This window comes from Equus caballus, chromosome 16 (genome assembly GCF_041296265.1).
Source record: "Equus caballus isolate H_3958 breed thoroughbred chromosome 16, TB-T2T, whole genome shotgun sequence".
Lineage (NCBI taxonomy): Eukaryota > Metazoa > Chordata > Mammalia > Perissodactyla > Equidae > Equus > Equus caballus.
The window spans coordinates 52,293,470-52,312,578 of record NC_091699.1 but is presented as its reverse complement, the minus strand read 5'-3'; the positions used below and the strand labels follow the sequence as shown (position 1 = coordinate 52,312,578).

The 19,109-nt window shown below is 42.2% G+C and overlaps 1 protein-coding gene across 1 annotated transcript in view; it reads left to right on the top strand.

Moving 5' to 3' along the window:
• The window catches only part of SACM1L (SAC1 like phosphatidylinositide phosphatase), a 61,100-nt gene extending 46,946 nt beyond the window's left edge, over nucleotides 1-14,154 (top strand). Inside the window, exons 13-20 of the mRNA XM_023620576.2 lie at nucleotides 2,073-2,171; nucleotides 4,945-5,083; nucleotides 7,302-7,371; nucleotides 7,489-7,561; nucleotides 8,329-8,422; nucleotides 8,541-8,633; nucleotides 9,336-9,393; nucleotides 12,298-14,154. Coding sequence (XP_023476344.1) covers nucleotides 2,073-2,171; nucleotides 4,945-5,083; nucleotides 7,302-7,371; nucleotides 7,489-7,561; nucleotides 8,329-8,422; nucleotides 8,541-8,633; nucleotides 9,336-9,393; nucleotides 12,298-12,434 — 763 coding nt within the window. The 3' untranslated portion in view covers nucleotides 12,435-14,154. The remainder of the gene's footprint in view (nucleotides 1-2,072; nucleotides 2,172-4,944; nucleotides 5,084-7,301; nucleotides 7,372-7,488; nucleotides 7,562-8,328; nucleotides 8,423-8,540; nucleotides 8,634-9,335; nucleotides 9,394-12,297) is intronic.
• Nucleotides 14,155-19,109: the final 4,955 nt, after the last annotated feature.

Here is a 19,109-nt window from a genome sequence, read left to right as displayed (position 1 = left end):
CACCTTCTCACAGTGGAACCTGCCCACACACAACTTTGGAGGACTCGGAGAACGGATTCCTAAGCAGGGTGTGCCTCAGAATCCTCAGAGGAGCTTACTTAGAATATACCTCAGACCGAAAAATCAGAATGCCTGGGTTTGGAGTCTGGTGTGTATATTCTGGAGGAAGTTTGCTGGCTTCTCTGTACACCCCTGTGACCCTCTGCCCCTGAGGGTTTCCTTAGGTGTGCTTGCCTCCAGGTTGTCTCAAGTTTGCAGCAGCAGTTAACTTCGAGAACTTGAGGCGTAAGTCAGAGTCTAAAGGTGTGCCCTTTGTGTTCCAGGGGACTTGGGGGGCACCTACTACCAGGGCGTGAACACCCCAGAGCTAGTGTTGTTTCCCTTCTGTGAGCACTAAAGACCCCAGACAGAGGAGCATGTTAAAAAGTGTATTTGAATACTTTTTTACTTAATATATATTCTGGCAGGGGGAAAAAAATCAGTCTGTTGGTTAAAGTGAAATCAAATGGTAGATTTATTGTCATCTTTCAGATATCCATTGGACTGATTCACTTTTTTGGTTTTTTAACCATTGTTACTCTGAGTGAATTAAATAAAGTTGATGGATTGGTGAATGACCAGAAAGAGAAAAATCACTTGGTTGCACTTCTGAGGAATGGTGGGACACGTTCGCAATGGAAAGTCACTGTTTTGGAAACTGGATGAAAAAATAAGATGTACAAGGTGGTCTGCTTCTAAGGGTTTCTTCCTTGAACTTTGGAAGAAGTAGACCTGCTGGGCCGGCGTTCAGAAGTAAAATAACACATTTAAATTCGTTTATCATCAAAATATAACTAGCTCATTCTTAGAAGAAAGAAATGTGATTTTAGAAGGATATAAGCTTAAGAATCCAAGTGCATATTTAGGTGCTAGTGAGCTACTTAAATTCTTGAGATAAGTCGAGAGCTGTTCTGGTCAGAGCACTGCGGAAATAGCTGCCGCACGGCCGCTTTTACTGGCGCTGTCTTCGAAAATGCTTCCCCTACTCCCAGTCCCCGCAACATCCAGCCTCTCCATTGGCCAACCGCTGTTTTTGTCCTGACTTCTTAGGACACCATTCTCACCTGAGATAGTCACTGAGGTGGTAGGAGCCCCTCTCAGCCTGCTTAGAAGCCCACACTCTGTTGATGCCCCTTCAGTGTTTTGGAGCCAAGGGAGTCACACGAGAGCAGACGCCTCATCTGAATTTTACTCTCTAGATGAGAGTGTAATGTCCTTCCAGTCCTCCCACTTGACTTGATCCCTGAGTAGGAAGTTGGGCAGGAGTGGAATATATGACAGTCTTCATGTATCCATGATGCTCAGGTTCTCCGTATTCTTCCTTCCTTCCTTGACTTTCAGGAATTGGTTCATGATTTCTTTTCCCCTCTTAAGACGCAACATTTTTCAACTCATGATAGGACATCTTCATTGTTAGATGTGTTCTAACTTGGGGATTTGTGCCTCTGAAATATTAGATAACCGAAAACAACCCATTACAGATTGACCAACAAAATTTTTCTGCCACGTGTATGTGCAGTGTCTATAGATAGGGAATTTTTTGTCAGGATGGACAGTAACTAACCAGAGGGGGACCATCCTACCTCTGTTCTTCTCACAACCCTTAGTACACAACAGACACTCAATCTAATCCTCCTTGGACTGAATCAAGTTTCACTATTTTGGACATTTTAACTGATTTGAAAAGCAATAAAAAGGGACCCTGTTCTTGGCACATGGGGGAGTAAAGAGTAAATATATGCTAGATAGTCAATTGGACAAGGCTGCTTTATATTCATACCTAACTGCTGTACCTGAGCTCACTTCTCTAGCATTTTGCTGGGCCTCTTCTCTACTCCCGTCTGAGGGCTTCTGGAACAACACGTGAAGATAGGAGAGGGTGTGTGTAGTGGTAAATTCAGAGTGAAGGACGCTCCGGTGTTCCCAAGAAATATGTATGCTCTGATATAAACAGGAAAAATCAGCTTATGAACATATTAATAGAAGGAAAATGAATAATCTGGTCAGTTTCTGAAAGTCTTTTCTTTTCGTAGATATGTTGCCTTTGACTTCCATAAGGAATGTAAAAATATGAGATGGGATCGACTAAGTATTTTATTGGATCAAGTAGCAGAAACACAAGATGAATTAAGGTAAGCTATATTATTTCCTTATGGAGGTCGAGGGAAGAGGTATGTGTGTATATTAATCATATTTATTCGTTATCTAGCAGACTTACAAGTACAGTTCATTGGGTTGACAGCACATTTTATACTATTATTTTTAAAGTTTTTTTTATTGGAAAGATGAGACTTGGTAATTTTAAAATATTTTAAACTTCTTAATAGCTGTCCAAGGCCAGGTATTTTCATATTTTTATGAATTATCTTCTACACGTTTACAAAGTTTTACATAATTGAAGTTGGTTTGCTACTGTTTTATATTCAGTTGTTTTCACTAAACAGATATTTTCTCATTAGCCTACCTAGTCTTTGTAATGATGGTGGGTAATGGCTTTTCTGTATTCGTTGTGATATAGTAGAGTTTCAATTAAATGCTCTCCTTCACAGTGACCATCCGGTTTGTTTCCTTTTTTCTCCTGACCATCAAAGTGCTGCAGTGAATCACTGGGTGTATATATTATTACTTCTTTTAAAAAAGTTCATAAAATAAATTCTTGAGAGCAGGATTAATGGATCACAGGATCTGAATATCTTTACGGTGCTTTCTCTGTGTGTTTACTTATCTACCGTATTGGTTCACAGGTTTACTGTACTCTATGCATATGTCAGTTTTACTTATTTTAAAGCCAGAAGAAGGAGTCTATAAACTATTCTATCATTGTGTTCCCCCTGTGTGTGGTCATAACTCTGGCAAGCCAAATGCACTTTTTAATTTTAGTTACATAGTAACATAGTAAAACTTCTCCTATAGACATTTGCTCAGTTTTGTAAAATATGTTTTTATACATATTAAGTAATCAGCTACTGTTAGTTAAATCTGCTTTGTTTTTCTCTGAGGTTTTGTCCTGAACATAGCTAGTGAAGGGGCTTGACCTGTATCATCATTGGCTGGGCCTGGCACACTGTCGGAGGGCTTGGTTCCTTGGGTTCACCCGTTAATTGCTGCCACACAAGTGTGTCAGAAGGAAGGACTGACACCGGAATCTGTGTCTGTTGCCTCTCATTGTGTTCCACAGGGAAAGTAGAGCTTTCACCAGTGACTTTCAGATGACCTATCTGGACATTTTTTCCCAAGAGTTTTTGGGGAAGTGGAAAGAATCTGGGCTTTGGGGGTCTGACACATCTCATTTTGAAATCTCCTTTTGTCTCTTATTAGCCATGTGACCCAGGGGCAGGCTAGTTATCTTCAAACCTTGGTTTCTCCATTTGTAAAGTAGGGATGGTAATAATACCTACCTCATAGACTTATTGTATAGTGTAAGAAATGATATTTATAAATTATCTACTACTTATTTTATAAATATTAATGGGGGGCCAACACCCACATGCATTCATGCACACACGTGTATAAACACTAACTCTAAATGAACGTCACCAATTCTGCACAAACCTCATAGAGATTTTTAGTCTTAACACATTTTTTTGGCCCTTATTTTAAGGTCATGATGTTTATTTAGCCTTTGGTGAAATCTATTGCATTTCCTCCCTTTTTTTTGATTTTGGGGAATAACTGCAATAAAATTAATATTATCTAGTGTTCACTGTGTATGTTCTGTCCCATACTCTCTGCCAAGTACTTTATGTGTATTATGCGTTATCTCAGTTAAAGCTTAGAGCAGCCTGAGTGTGGTGCTGTCACCTCTACTTTGTGGATGAAAAAACAAGCTCTGAGAAGTTAGGTTAATTATTTAAAGTTATGCAGCTGGTAAGTTGCCTAAGGAGCTGAGGCTAGCAAACCAATTGTTTGTTGCCAGATTCCATGCTCTTCACTGCCACTCTGTGTGTTGTCAGATTTTCGTGTTCATAGAATTATCTGAGGAGATGGTTAAAACTGAAGGAAATGTGGGAACTGGTAACGATGATTGGCTCCAGTGCAAACATCTGGGTGGTTAAGGGAAGAAAGGGAAACTGATTTTTCAAATAATACCCTATTGTACCTTATAAGTTTTGTATTATTTGCATATGTTACCCATTTTAAGAAAGGATTTAAAAATATTTTTACTGCACAATATCCAACACTTGCTTCAGAGTGTTCTCAGTTTATCTCAAAGCCAGCCATCCTCATTTGTAACAGAAAGCTCAGGGAGTTCTGATACAGGTAGTTCAGGGACTGTGCTTGGAGGAATCCTGATATTTGGGACATAGGTGGAATAATTATTTCAAAGGAAGTCCTCTTCTGGCCTTAGGGAAACATGACTCTTGTCCATAGCAACGCTTAGAACAATCCTAACCTCTGCTTTTTCATGTCTCTTGGGTCAGGTGACCTCTGATGCTACAGTTGTTTTTGGATGGGGGGCTGTCTTGCCTCCCACACTTCTTTTTTGACCTATGGTAATCAAATATACTTGGACCGTACATTTCCTAGCTGACTTTTTTTTTTTTAAAGATTCGCACCTGAGCTAACAACTGTTGCCAATCATCTTCTTCTTTTTTTTCTCCCCAAATCCCCCCAGTACATAGTTGTATATTTTAGTTGTGGGTCCTTCTAGTTGTGGCATGTGGGACGCCGCCTCAACATGGCCTAATGAGCGATGCCATGTCTGTGCCCAGGATCCGAACCTTGGGACGCCAAAGTGGAGCGCACGAACTTAACCACTTGGCCACGGGGCCAGCCCCTCCTGTCTGATCTTTTAATTTGCCAGTTTTCATAATGTTACTGATACAAGACCTCTGTTGTAAGAGGAATGTTCTTAGTAGATTTGAATGAGTTTGGTATGAGAGTGTTTAAACAAATATGTTTTAGTTATTTTCTAGTGGACCCTGTTGGCAAGGTGGTGACAAACCAGGAAGGCGTGTTCCGCAGCAATTGCATGGATTGTCTAGATAGAACCAACGTGATCCAGAGTCTGTTAGCTCGTCGTTCGCTTCAGGCCCAGCTTCAGGTACAAATTCTTCTTTTTTTATATTAAACAAACAGTATAACAAAAGTTAAAGAACCTTCACCTTAAAAACCAATAACAAAAAACATTCAGATTCCCCCTTCTCTAACCCAAGTCTTTGTTTTTGTGTCTTGCCGTCCATGGGTGTCCTCCTTTTCCATAGCCATGGTCAGTACATGTATGCACAGTTTTTAATTTTGCCATTTTCCTTTAGCATTATACATAATCATAGTTTTTTGTTTTGTTTTGTTTTTGAGGACGATTAGCCCTGAGCTAACATCTGCCACCCATCCTCTTCTTTTTTTGCTGAGGAAGTCTGGCCCTGAGCTAACATCCGTGCCCATCTTCCTCTACTTTATACATGGGATGCCTACCACAGCATGGCTTGACAAGTGGTGCTAGGTTCGCACCCAGGATCTGAACCGGCAAACTCCAGGCCGCCAAAGTGGAACATGCGAACCTAACTGCTGTGCCACTGGGCCAGCCCCATAATTATAGTATTTAAGAGTTACATTGTTGTGTTATAATTTACTAAGCCATGTAGGTTGCTATGTTTTTGGCTTATAAATAACGCTATAGAGAATATATCATTATATATTAGAATTATTAGCTTGAATTATTTCCTTTGGGTTAATTCCTGAAAGTAGAATTACGGGATTAAAGAGAATATATATTTACTTTCCGAGAGAGTCATACCAGTTTACACTGACACCAGCCAGTGGTGATAAGTCAATCCATTGCATTGAACTTTTGCCCCATTAGATATTTTTATTTAAGACTTTTTTTTCTGTCTTAGTAGTACAAAGTACTACCTCAAGGTTGTTTTAATTTGCATCTCTTTTATTACTGGCAAAGGTTATTAACTCCCAGGTAAAAAGTTTGTGACACAGCTTTGCTTTACACTAAGATTGTGCTCTTAAGAAAAATAGATACAAATGTTTTCTTCTGTTTATCCTTGGGATTAAAAATATGTAGAGTCCAGATTTCCAGAGCACATTGGCATTTGTTGTGAGAGGCAAATAAAGTGCACCCCACGTGGTTTCCTGCCTAAATAATTAGTAAGCATTCACTGTGGTTTATGACAATTTTATGGTACCAGGAAGGAATTATGGAGGTGAAATACCTCCTCTAGAATGAATTGTCCTGGAATCCTAAAGTGGCACATGCTGAAGCATGTTCCCTGTGTGAGCGTTCTCCAGTTTGTATTGTACTGTGTCCTTGTCAATCTGCTGGATTTACTTGAGTGTATTTTTCAGTAGACACACTATTAGGAATGGTTGTTTCCAAGTTTGTTGATTAACAAAAACCTATTTAAGTAGGTTCTGTAATCTGTATCTGTTTTACATGCTAAATATAGTATAAAACTGAACCAACCTTCAGAGAGTCTTTGGGCAGGAACCTCTCTAGCATCAGTGCCAGCTAGTGTGGGGACTCCAGTTGTGCCTTTCTGCCTCCGAGGAGGACAGTTTTTCGCAGCCAAAGGTCATTGAGAGTGGATCCTGTGCTGTGTCTGAGGGTAGGAGTGCCCCATTCTGAGGTCGAGAGAGTGTGGTATCACCTGAGGTGAGCAGTGAAAATGATGGTTCTGAGAGGATTGAGGGTCTAAGACAAAGGCCAAGGCAGGAGTTCTTAATCTGATCAGTGAACCCCAAAGGGGGGTCCATAGGGTGATTGAAGATGCCCAGGAATCTTCTGAGATTACATGCAAAGGGCTGTGCACACACACAGCTTATGTGGCGGTAGATATGTAGCATTCATCCTATTCTCAAAGGGCCCCGGGATAGGGAGTAAGTTTGGGGGCGAGGAAGTCTGGGGATGCTGAACTGTGAAGTAGTTGAGGGCTGAAGGCAGTGGAGGCTTTGGGGGTGGCAGGGGAGGAGGGAGTCATGGCTGGAATCCTGCAGCAGCTTCCACTTCTGTCCTTTTCCTTCCCCTCTGCCCCTCTCCCTGAGTACAGACATACCTACCTGTTCCTCGGGTGCTGGGCTCAAGGGAGAGAAGGGGCTGTCAGGAAGGGGGCCCTCAGGAGGGATTTGCAGTCGGGCCTGGGTGGGCGAAGGGTGAGGTGAGCTAGGAGCCCCTGTATACGAGAACATGTCTCCTGCCTGCAGCCGGCAGCTGGGAACCACAGGGTACGACTTGGGGGCTGTCTGCTCTTTTGCCTTAAATCACGTGCGCTGAAATCTATTACACACCAACATGGGTGTGCTTCTTATTCCAGAGACTAGGAGTTTTGCATGTGGGACAAAAGCTTGAAGAACAAGATGAATTTGAGAAGATTTACAAAAATGGTAGGTAATTTCTTAAAAGGGCAAAGTTACTCAAATTTTGAAACAAATTAATATTTTGTATTTAGATCGCTGGTTGTCATTTTAATCATTATCAGCTGATTTTTGCTTTTTTCACAGCCTGGGCTGACAACGCAAATGCTTGTGCCAAACAGTACGCGGGGACTGGTGCCTTGAAGACGGACTTTACCAGGCAAGCCATGCTTTCAAAATAGCATTCCAGACCGGTGGTTCACAGTTGTGGTGCATGGCAGAATCACTTGGGAAGCTTTCATTCAGCAGCAACAGTAACAGCAAACACCAGCATCTGGGCATCATTTCAGACCAGTGAAGTCCGGATTGCTGGGAGATGAGGCCCAGGCACCGGTGGGTTTTTAGTCTCCCTGGGTGATTGTGACGCACAGTGAGGGTAGAGAACGACAGCTCTTCTGTTCTTCTCAAAACGTACTGTGCGCCTGACTCACCCCAGGCAGATCGAGCAGGTCTGGGGCAGAGCCTGAGAGTCTGCAGCTCCAAAAAGCGCCCAGGTGGTGCTGATGCTGCTTTCAAGGACCACACTGGGTAGTGAGAGGTTAGACTGTTTTGCATGTGTTACAGATGTGATTGGGTCTTTTTCTGCTATATGGGTGCCTTGGATGCAGAATAAGATTTCTAGTCTTTTTGCTGTTTCATACCACTTAACGTGGGCTATGTGCTTCTCTTCTTATTTCTTGTCTTTGCAACTGAAACTGAGTGTTTTTCTTCTTTGTACCTTCTTTGGTAATATTTTACGAAGAAAATATGTGTTCCTTGGATCTACTAGTGGTGTCTTTTGTGAAGTGTCTCCTTTATATTTTCAGGGATGGTTTTAAGAAAATCTTTGTAACTCACTTATCCTCGTAGCACATACTTATTGGCCATAAACCAGTGTGAGAATTCAATATCAAAGATGTAACTCAAGACTTAACCTCTTTTAACCAGAACTGGGAAGAGAACTCAGTTGGGACTTATAATGGATGGATGGAACTCACTAATACGGTATTATAAGAACAACTTTTCTGATGGATTTAGACAAGTAAGTTTGTATTTGATGCTAATTTTCGGTCATTAGGTGGCTGTATCTTTGCACTGTTCCTCAGTAATGTAATCACCTCTAGTTTGGGGAGTTAGTAATTTTCCTCTTTCTTTTCTAGGATTCAATAGACTTATTTCTTGGGAACTATTCTGTGGATGAATTAGAATCTCATAGTCCTTTAAGTGTTCCAAGGGATTTGAAGTTCCTGGCTGTAAGAAACCTTTATGTTTTTCAAGTTGTTAAAATCCTTGTGTCTAAAGGTATAGATGGTGCCAACTCCCCTTGATTTTAAAACATTGTATGTTGTTCTAAATGGAATATAAATACTTGTTTCCCCAAGGAGACTCTCGTTCAGGGAGAGGAGTGAGGTAACTTTGGAGGTTTGTTTTCTTTCACACTTCACTCTCTTTCACACATCCTTTTTATGTGTGAACACAAAAGCAATGGGAATATGGAAGGTTTCTCATTTCAGTAAGACTCCACTGCCCTTACGTTCCGGGATTGCTAGAGGCAAACTTGTAACGTGGAAGGCGAATATATTTTTGACACTTCTCTTCTTTTTGACTCCTCTGTTGATAAGACTTTGCAGGAGCCTCTCTGGGGTCTCGTTCCAGTGGGCAAAGTGTCCTGGAATGCAAGTGGGGCTTAGTGTTCTGGGTTCTCATCTGGGTGCTCTCCCTACACTCAGCCCTCCTTGGTTTGGAGCACAGCCATGCTATTTCAGCTCTTACCACTTAACCAATCTGAAGATTGGGTAGTCATGATTGAACCCCTAAAGGGTGATGTTTTGTTGCAAAAAGTATTAGATTGCAGAAGAGTTTTATTCTTTTTCAAGCAAAGCATGCACAACTGATTCTGTAACCACTGATTAGCCTTCTTAAACGATGGTTTCTCTTCCCATTTTCTTTTCCAGTTGCCCATTATCATGGTGGTCGCCTTTTCCATGTGCATTATCTGTCTGCTGATGGCTGGTGAGTCTGCTCTGATTTTACTTCTTACGTTCATTTCTTAGAATGTGGCACTTTCTTCTACAACATCTTGAGTTTTTGCGTCTGCTCACTACTTGACGTTTCCCTATTAAATTTAATGAGTATAGTGAGCAGAAGAAGTTAGCCAGAGGTAACAAGAGGAAAAAGTACACCCGGTAGCTTGATGAATATTCTTTTTCTTCACTTAAGATTTAAAAATGTTTTTTCTTATTACCAAAGTAATTCATAGTAATTATAGAAAATACAGTTAGGCAAAAAAGAAGAAAATATTTTCATCCTGTCTTCCAGAGATAAGCTAACTACTCTTAACATTTTGATGTTTTAATCTTTATAAGTGTGTGTGATTTTTTCAAAAGTGAGATATTATACATTTTTTTGTAATCTCTTTTTTTTACTGAGCAATATAAACATTTTCTCATGTTCTTTATTTTTAATGGCTGCAAAGTATTCCTTTTATGAGATCTTCAGTTTACTTAAACAACCACCTATTTTTGGACAAATAAATGTTATTAATAGAATGATACGTTACTTATTAAATTTTAATAGATTGAGAGCAAAATTGCCTAAGGACCTGAGCTATTAAGATCTTTACTGGTTTTCTTTTTTCTCTCTGTGTTTTCCTGTTCCTAAGTTAGTGAACGTTTAAGATTAAAGTGTCTCCGTGACTTACCGTCCAGCCCTGGGAGCTTGAGTCTGTGACTTGGTTGTGCTGCTTTCGAGGGGCAGCCTTAGGCACTGTGGAGGGAGGGGCGCCTTTCTCCATCCTCTGTCCTGAATTCCTTGGGCTGACATTTCTCTGCCTGTGTGAATTCCACCCATCCTCAGGGCGCCGTGCAGCTCCTCCCCTCTCACAACGTGTCCCTTTCTTCTCCCACACAGACGTCCTCTCCCCGTTTCTGATCTCCAGGGCACTTCCTGTACCTATAGCACTTCCTCTTGTAACCTCATGAACACCTAGGGATTTCTTTTTCAGAGGCAGTGTACTTCTTTGGTATCCCCGACATACCCAGTGTGTATTTCTCTGTGTGTGGTAATGATTTGCATACTCATTTGTCTTTCTCACTGAATCAGCAGCTTTTTGAGGGCAGAGACTGTGTCTTACCCACTTTTTTATCTCCTGTGTCTGGGACATAGTAAGCGCTCAGCAAAATCTTGCTGAATTAAGGACTCTTATTCCACCCCCACACCCCCACACTACTTCTGCCGCTTCTTGAGGGGAGGCTCAGTACTGTTCAGGTCTGTCATCCCCTCGGTGTTCAGCACTGTACACTGTCATGACAGGGGGCAAGGAGCCATCCTATTGTTACTCTAGAGCAGGGGCGTAGCAAACTTTTTCTATAAAGAGCCAGGTAATAAATATTTTAGACTTTGCAAACTACATATAGCCTCTGTTGCACATTATTTGTTTGGTTTTGTTAACAACTTTTTAAAAACGTTAGGACCATTTTTACCTCACAGTACAAAAACAAGCTGAGGGCTCCAGAGTACAGGAATTGCTGTGTGGCATGACTGCGGGTCCCGTGGCAGCTCTGGGGCAGGAAAGAAGAGGACAGGGCTAGCCAGCATGTGCTTCTCATGACTACTCAGAGGCCACGCTGGTCACTTCACTCCCTAGATCCTCTGACTTCTTTCTTTAAAACACTGCCCAGGGGATGCCGTTTTCTGGGAGCCGCTCCACTATTGAATTGGTTAGTTTTGTTGTTGTGACCTGTTCTGTGTTTTCTTGACTGTAGACTCACATTTCCCTGTAGAACCTCTGGAGAGGCAGGAACGTCAAGACAGAGAGCTCAGCCCTGACAGATGGACGATTCCTTTAGGGGGCTTCCCAGGGCAGGCTTGCGAGCAACTGCCTCTCTTCTTTGCCCAAGAAGAATTTTAAAACTCAGAGCTGTGAAAAGTAATAATTATGCAAATTTGGGTGTGTTTTTGAGTAGAAAGAGATTAGATGCTGTGGATGGGAACATATCAGTTAATTGTAAAATAATGAGCTTTGTGATATTTAGATATGATAATGTCTGATTTCTAGCCCCAACTTTAGTGTTTAAAGGAATAGGAAATAAATGCAGCATGATCTCTGACAGCTGCTTAGGAAAGAGTCTAGACCTGATGTCTTTCCTAGCACGCTCTCTTGTTGCCTCTTGGCCTCTGCACGTTTTCCCTGTCTGCAGTTGAGGCCAGTACTGTTGCAGGAGAGCAGCCACACTGGGTTCAACTATTCAAGGAGCAGAACAAAATAGATCTTTTCCCACTGGCCTGCTAACCTTCATGAACTCTAGACTTTGAAACAAATGCCTATCAGGAGAGCTGTGCTGTGTTATTAAAATATATTATTGAGTTTTGTTTTATACTCTTGACTTTAATACATAACTTTTCTGAAGCATGTATATTTTGCAAAGTTGTTTTTTGTGTAGGTATTTTATGTAGCTAATATCTGTCATAGATAGGACTGTGAACTAAACTATTAGTAATAGTTTCTTATAATATTAAAGTATACAATCTAAAAGTAGCAATTATTGTTTGTGTGATAAAGCATGAAATAGTGTTGTCAGGTTGTTCTCAGAGTGTGGCCTCTGGACCAGTAGCCTCAGCATTATCTGGGAACTTGTTAGAAATGCACATTCTTGGGCCCCACCCCAGACTTGCTGAATCAGAAACTCTGGGGTTGGGCCCAGCACTTGGTGCTTTATCAAGCAAGCCCAGGAGAGGATTCTGATGCTAGCCAGAGTTTGAGAACTGCTGGTTTGAATCTCAGTTGAGAGGTTCTTGTATTTTTCCTACAGATGTGCTAGTAAACTTTAATGTTGTGAAGATGTGCTCAATGGCTGAAATTGAATCTGGTATCAACAAAATGACTTTTATTTATCAACTCTTTTTTTATATCAACAGGTGACACTTGGACAGAAACACTGGCCTATGTGCTCTTCTGGGGAGTTGCAAGCATTGGAACATTTTTTATTATTCTTTACAATGGCAAAGATTTTGTTGATGCTCCTAAATTGGTCCAGAAAGAAAAGATAGACTGAATTTGTGTCTGTGGAAAGCGGCTTGGCTTGGAAGATTCCATTATGCAGAACTGGAGTCTTTACTGACCCGCTTTCCACATCAGCCTGAGGTCTTCTTAAAGCCTTTATCCAAAAGCACATTTTGTGCTGTGTGGGGTGATGACTTAGAATTGATCTGATGTTACTGTCTTGGTGATCTCTTCACTATTGGGATGGTCATATTTATAATTTGAAGCTGTTCTATAATTAAAGTGTAACCTGAGTTCATCTCACAGAATGGAAGAAATCTATCTATTCATTGTCAGTTTAATCAACGGTTGCAGAATAAGTAATATATTTAAAAAATCTAGCTTCTTTCATTATTTGAAACAGTAGAATTATTTTTCTAGCTCAGTTTCGTTATTGTTGATGAAGAAGCAATCGCTGTCAGCAAGCATACTTTCCCACACATCTTTGGACTTTTCTTAAAAGTTTAATGTTAAGCTAACTCTACTCTGTTTGTAAAATGTAAGTCTTTACAGACATCCAGAAGTTTGACGAAAGTCTGTGACTTCACGCTCGGGAGGAGGCGAATGGGAGCTGGTGTGCTTCTGAAGGTCCGTGTGGGCGGCCTTAGGAGTTGGGGCAGCTGGAACTGCTGCAGTCAGACCAGCAGTTGAAGTGTGAGGAAGAGGTTAAATATACTTTATCTTTTTTAAAAGATATAAATGGAATCAAAGAATGTAAAGCCTATCTCTTATGCTAAAGGTCCAAAGCCGCCTCTGTTTTAGGGATTGCCCCATGTGGGAATTTCGCACCCTTGGGTGGTCAGCTGCGTCCTCCCAGACGTTTTGGCGTCTTTAGGGGTCGTTCCTGGAGCCCGCAGACCCCCGAGAGGGGCTGTGCTGGATCTGGGACTGCACCTGGAGGCAGCAGCTGCTCTTCCCCGCGTGGCTCTGTTGATGCTCTTCGCGCGGTGAAGGTTTTGTTAGCTGTCAGTAAGTGTGTCTGAAATTTAGTGCTTCCAGGTAGTTACAGTTCTCCAAATCAAGGACCAACTTCAACTTTAATTTATGTGCAAAAACCTGAGAAATATGCTGTAGAAGCTGTGCATAGTTCTAAGTCGGACTGTATATTCAAATTGTAATTATGAGGTTTAAATAGTAGAGAAGTATGTAAGGTAGTATAATTGCCACTATTTTAAAACAGTTCAATTAAATACTGCTACAATATTGGTGTTGTGCTTGAAAATATGTACAGTTTTTTTCGATAGTAATACCATATGTTGTCCTTAAATATCTCTAAAAGCGCCTTTATTTCAACATTACCGTTTTTTCAACATTATCTTTTATAAACAATAAGAGTTGTTGCTTTTAGAAACTTCAAACGAAATAATAGATGGAAAACCCTCTGTAGCTTAAAACCAGTCATTAAAACTCACAATAGGGTAAGTAATTAGAACTACCTGTTCTTAACATGTAAATAAGCATAATTTGTTCCAAAGATGAAATATTGAAACTTAGTTCATGTCTGCTGTATTGTATTACTCAGATGCTACTGGGCATTTCACATTAAGAACTTATTTCAACAACTACAACAAAGACCAAATCTGAACTGCTGATGCGGCTGCTTTGCAGTGAATGGACTAATGTTGTATGTTAGATCTTAAAGTATCAATATTTCAGACCCTGCAATGATTTTATTTCTGAATTCATGTACTGTACATTCATAAGTGAAAATAAAATGTCATATTCTTTTCTAACTGCTGTTGGTGTCATTCCTGTACTTTGTTTGAAAAGGATGTTCATTTTTATTTTAGAATTTTAAAAATCGTGCAAAGCATTGCCTGATCATTACAGAAAAATTAGACAATATAAGTAAGCAGGAAAATTAATAGTTTCTGAAATCATCTTCTTTGGTTATGATCACTTAAGAAATTGTGTTTATCCTTGTAATTATTTGTTAGTTATAAATAAAACCAGGGAAATATTCAGTAAAGTATAATGTCCATTAAAAGATGTCCCCTGCCCTCCCACCTCCAAAGTATAATTTGTTTTTCAAAATGATACAGGTCTCAACTGAGAAGAGAGACAGTATTGCTTGTTTGGGAATGTTCTCTCAGACCATGGGAGGGTGTCAGCGTGTGGAAAGTGCTGATGTAGACGGCCTGGCACCTTGGAGACCCTCATGCGCATGGGAGGTGAGGTGCAATTCCTTGGAAGTGGCAGCCAGGGCATGTCCTCCCCTCACGAGCTGTGCAGAACTGCCCTGGACCGCATCATGCTCGTCTGCTGTTGGCTGTCTGCTTGTAGCCACACAGCACCCACCCCTTACATGCACTGGCACAGAGGCGCTGGCCGAGTCTTCCTGCAAAGGGGTTTTCAGTAATTCTCTGCCACCACCCCTCCTCGTGACCGTCTGTCCTTCCCCCTGGATACACTAACAAGTGTTCTGTGCCTGGCGATCTCTAACCCCTTCTTTCCTGCGTAAAAGATAAACTATGCTTCTGATGGCCTGATAATACTTTAGTATGAATGAGATTTAGTCAATATGTTATCTAAGTCATCTCTTTGTGCTCTTAGTCTTTTATGTGTAGCTACAAAATGAAAAGCTTTGTCCCATTCAGGGTTCAGTGCCCAGGGGTGGGAGTAGGGGAGAGGGTTAATGGTAGGGATGATCCCCAAAGTCATTTGATGCAGATTTAACAGTCCTGAGGGAGTAGGATTCACTTTTTTTGTTAGGACTAGAGTTGGCTGAATGTGACAAACCCAAAGCCCAAATAAGAGGGAAGGAAGTGTGTGGTAGGGAGGGGTGTCATTGGGGGAAGTGGCTTAAATAAATAAGGGTTTTGGGGTTTTTTCCTACAGCTTGCCTCAGAGTCCTGATGTCAGGAGAAATTGCCCTAAGACAGATAAATTATGATAAATCTTAAAAATATTATGTTCCTTGCCACGTGGGCGTCTCCAATATGGCAGCTTGGTTCCTCAAAGCCAGCAAGATGGAAGTCATAGTCTTTTATAACCTAATCTCAGAAATGTCATTCCATCACTTTTGCCATATTCTGTGCATTAAAAACAAGTTACTAGATTCAGCTCATTCAAGGGGAGAGGGGATTACCCTGGGGGCATGAAAACCAGGAGGGAGGGGATCTCTGGGGGTCGTCTTAGAAGTCGGCTATACGACCAGTAAGAGAAGAATCCAAAGGCATGATTCTGAGCTAGTGCTGGAGGGAATCGGGGCCTTCTGCAGGAGCGGGGCTCACGCTAGGACCCAGGCGCTCTGGTTCTCTAATGCTGTGTAGCTGGTTCTCTAATGCTGTGTAGCAAATTAGCCCCAGAAGTGCATAGAACAATGATTTGTTTTGCTCACAAAAAATAATGCCGTTTGGGCAGGGCCCAGTAGGCATTGCTCATCTCTGCTCCTCGACATCAGCTGTGTGGCTAAAGGCTGGGGCCTAGGATCAACAGAAACTTGCTCACGCATGTGAGAGAGCGGGGAGAGAGGAAGACGAAGCAGGAACAGGATGGGGAGAAGAGAGAGCAAGTACGCAACAAACTCCCCATCCAGGCAGCTCCCTGAGTGCCCTGGGGCCGTGCTGCTCTACCCAAAACCAGCTCCCGGCTCCCTGCCCTCTGGGAGGAGTGGAGCCTGCCCTCTGGGAGGAGTGTGCTGGATAGGTCTACAAGTATTTCTCCCAGTTTTGGGCTTGTCTTTGCATTTTCTTGTAGCGTTGATAAAGGAGTGTATAATTTCAAAGGTGTTGAATTACTAGTATTTTCCTAGCACCATTTCTACTGCAACTCTACAGAACACATTTCCACATAGTTTTGCTTTTTCACTTTTAGGTCTTGTTTCCATCTAAGACTGACTTTGGAGTAAGGAAAAGCTCTGTATCAATCAAGAAAGGTCAGATTATGCTGTGGTAACAAATGATCCCCAAATCTAAACAGCTTAAAAAAAAAGGCTTATTTCTCACTCATTTGGCAATTGTGTATATCCTCGAAGGGTTGGCTGCAGCTCTGTTACATGCCGTCTGCATTCTGGGACCCCGTGTGATGGAACAGCTTCTCTGGAGCATTGCGAGTTGCCCTGGTGACAAGAGAAGTTCACATTTCATTGGTCAAAGCAAGTTGTGTGGCCAAACTTGAAGTAATTGAGGCAAGAGAATGTACTCCTCCCCTGAGGGGTGGCAGTGTCTGATAGCATCTGACACAGTCCAGTTTTCCTTTTGCTCATATGGTTAATGGGTTGCTGAGAACCTTCCTGAAGCCCTCGCTCCTGATCTGCGGTGCCACCGCTGTCGCACAACAAGTTCCCCTCCACTCGTGGGCGTTTGGGCTTTCTCTTCGGTCCCACTGGCCTGAGTGTTTTCACTGCCCAGAACTCATCCTCACGCAGCCACATCTTGCAGGATGGCCCTGGCTCTGCCATGAGCTCCTCAGTCTGTTCACCAAAGCATTTTCCTGAGTGTGTTTTCGATTAGCATGAGTTCTCCTGTATGTTCGTAGTTGTCTTTTGACAAGGATCTGTGGTAAGAACTGTGTGGAAATATTGGGTCAAACAAAGTGAAAAGGTTGTCTAAACTAATTCTCATCAGAGGTTTGAAAAGTGACTTTCTTAGAGGGGGTAGACGGAGTGCGGTAGCACCCAAACTTTTTCATCTATGGAGTTTTTTATTCCTGGAGCATCTCACAGGACCAGTCTTCTTTGGAATTCATTTTGGATAAAGCTAACTTGGAAATGAACACTACAGCATCGCAGCTGGAAAACATGGGCTCTAATCTATTGAACCTCAGTTGAGTGTTGCACCTGATGGTCTCCTAACTAGAAATTCTCATCCATATGGCAATTCCCTGAGATCCATGCACACACCTGCTGAGACCCCCAGGTAGATCCGTAGGTGGAGCTCTTCCCTGATGTCCAGCTCTCATCCTCTGTGCTGGGCGTTGTGCAGAGGCTCCATGAATGTGATTTCACTGGAGGGGAGGGTGCAATTAAGGAGTTGTGACATGTTTAATTGTTACAGTGAATGCCCTGGTCCCAGGAGAAGTAGCTAGATGGCCTGTTCTCAGCACTTCCCTTGATAAATTATTCTGAGCATGAGTTTTTGTTTGTTTTAGCCAAAGATCCAGGTGTTCAACTTCTTCCTTCACCACTTTCAGTGATGTCTGCCTCTTGCCTGTTGACTATTCTAGCTGCACAAAGCTAAAGTATCACCCATTAAAACATCACAGGACATTTTATGTCCTAAATTAAGCTCCTATTAGAGTTGAGTTTAAACATAGATTCTGAGGTTAGGAAAAGGAGAAAGTACAGATTCTAAGACATGTTTAAGAGAATTTAAGATGTCTTCTCTGAGCTTCTGGGACCACACATTCTTCTGGATTCTGTCCGATTTTATTCACAGCTTCATTCTTTACCCTGTTCTAGTTATCTGTTTCTGAAAATCATCTCACAATGTTATGAGTCAGGAACTGGACATGGCTCAGTCGGGTGATTCTTCTGCTCCAAATGGCACTGATATAACGTTACTAGTGGTATTCAGTTGACAGATGGGCTGGTCTGTCTGGTTTGCACTGGTACGTTACAAGGATGGCTGGGAGGTGGACTCCTCTGGCTTTGCAGCATGGCAGCCTCAGGGTAGTTAGACTTCACACATGGTGGCTCAGGGCTGCCAGAGCGAGTGTTCCAGCAAACCAGGTGGAAGCTGCATGACCTTTTACGACCTAGCCTCGGGTGTCAAATGTGTTCCTTCTGCCATGTTCTGTTGGTTGAAGCAGTCACAAGCCCACTCAGATTCAGGAGGAGGGGACACAGACCCCATCTCTCAATGGGATAGATGGAGAAGAAGTTGGGGCTACGTCTGAACACATGTTGAAATTTTTGTAGGACTTGGTCCCAAGCCCTCTTCTCCATGTACACACTTACCCTGGGTGACGTCCGTTAGACCTGTGGCTTTAAATAACATCTCTATGCTGATGACTCCCAAATTTATATCTGCAGCCCAGACCATTCTCAAAGCTCCAGATTCTTATGTTCCAGCTGCTTACTGGATACTCCCATCTGATTCACAGACAGCTCAAACTTAACAGTCAGACAGAGCTCTTGATTCATACTCTGCAGACTAGTTCCGCCCCCAGTTTTCCCCATCCCAGAAATTGCCACGAGCCTCCACCCGCGAAGTCCAGCATTTCATTCCTCTCCTTCCCTGAACCGTGCATTCAGTGTGTAAGCAAGTCTTGGTGACTCTCTTCCCCAAAATATAACTCAAACCCATTTCTCTCCATCTATTTCCAAGTCCACACCACCCATCTTTCCCATGGACTTACTGAAGCAGCTCCCAGAGTGATTTTCCAACTTCCCCATCTGCACTGCTGTCCAATCCATTCTCTACAGCTACCAGTGATCTCTCAAGTGTAAATCAGATTGTGCAGGGTCCCACATTAAACCCTCAGTGGGGTTCTGTTGCTCTTTGAAGAAAATCTAAGCTCCTTGCCGTGGCCTACAAAGCTTCATATGGCCTGGCCTTTGCCCACTCCTCCAAGCTCACCTGTGATTGCTTTCCTCCGCATTCCAACCACAGGCCTCTTTCTCACCTCAGGGCCTTTGCACTTGCTGCTGCCTCTGCCTGGATAGACCTTCCAGCAATTCCAATAACTGGTTCATTATTCTCCTTCAAAATTCAGTCTACAAAGCTCCTCCTTTACTGTCCCTCTC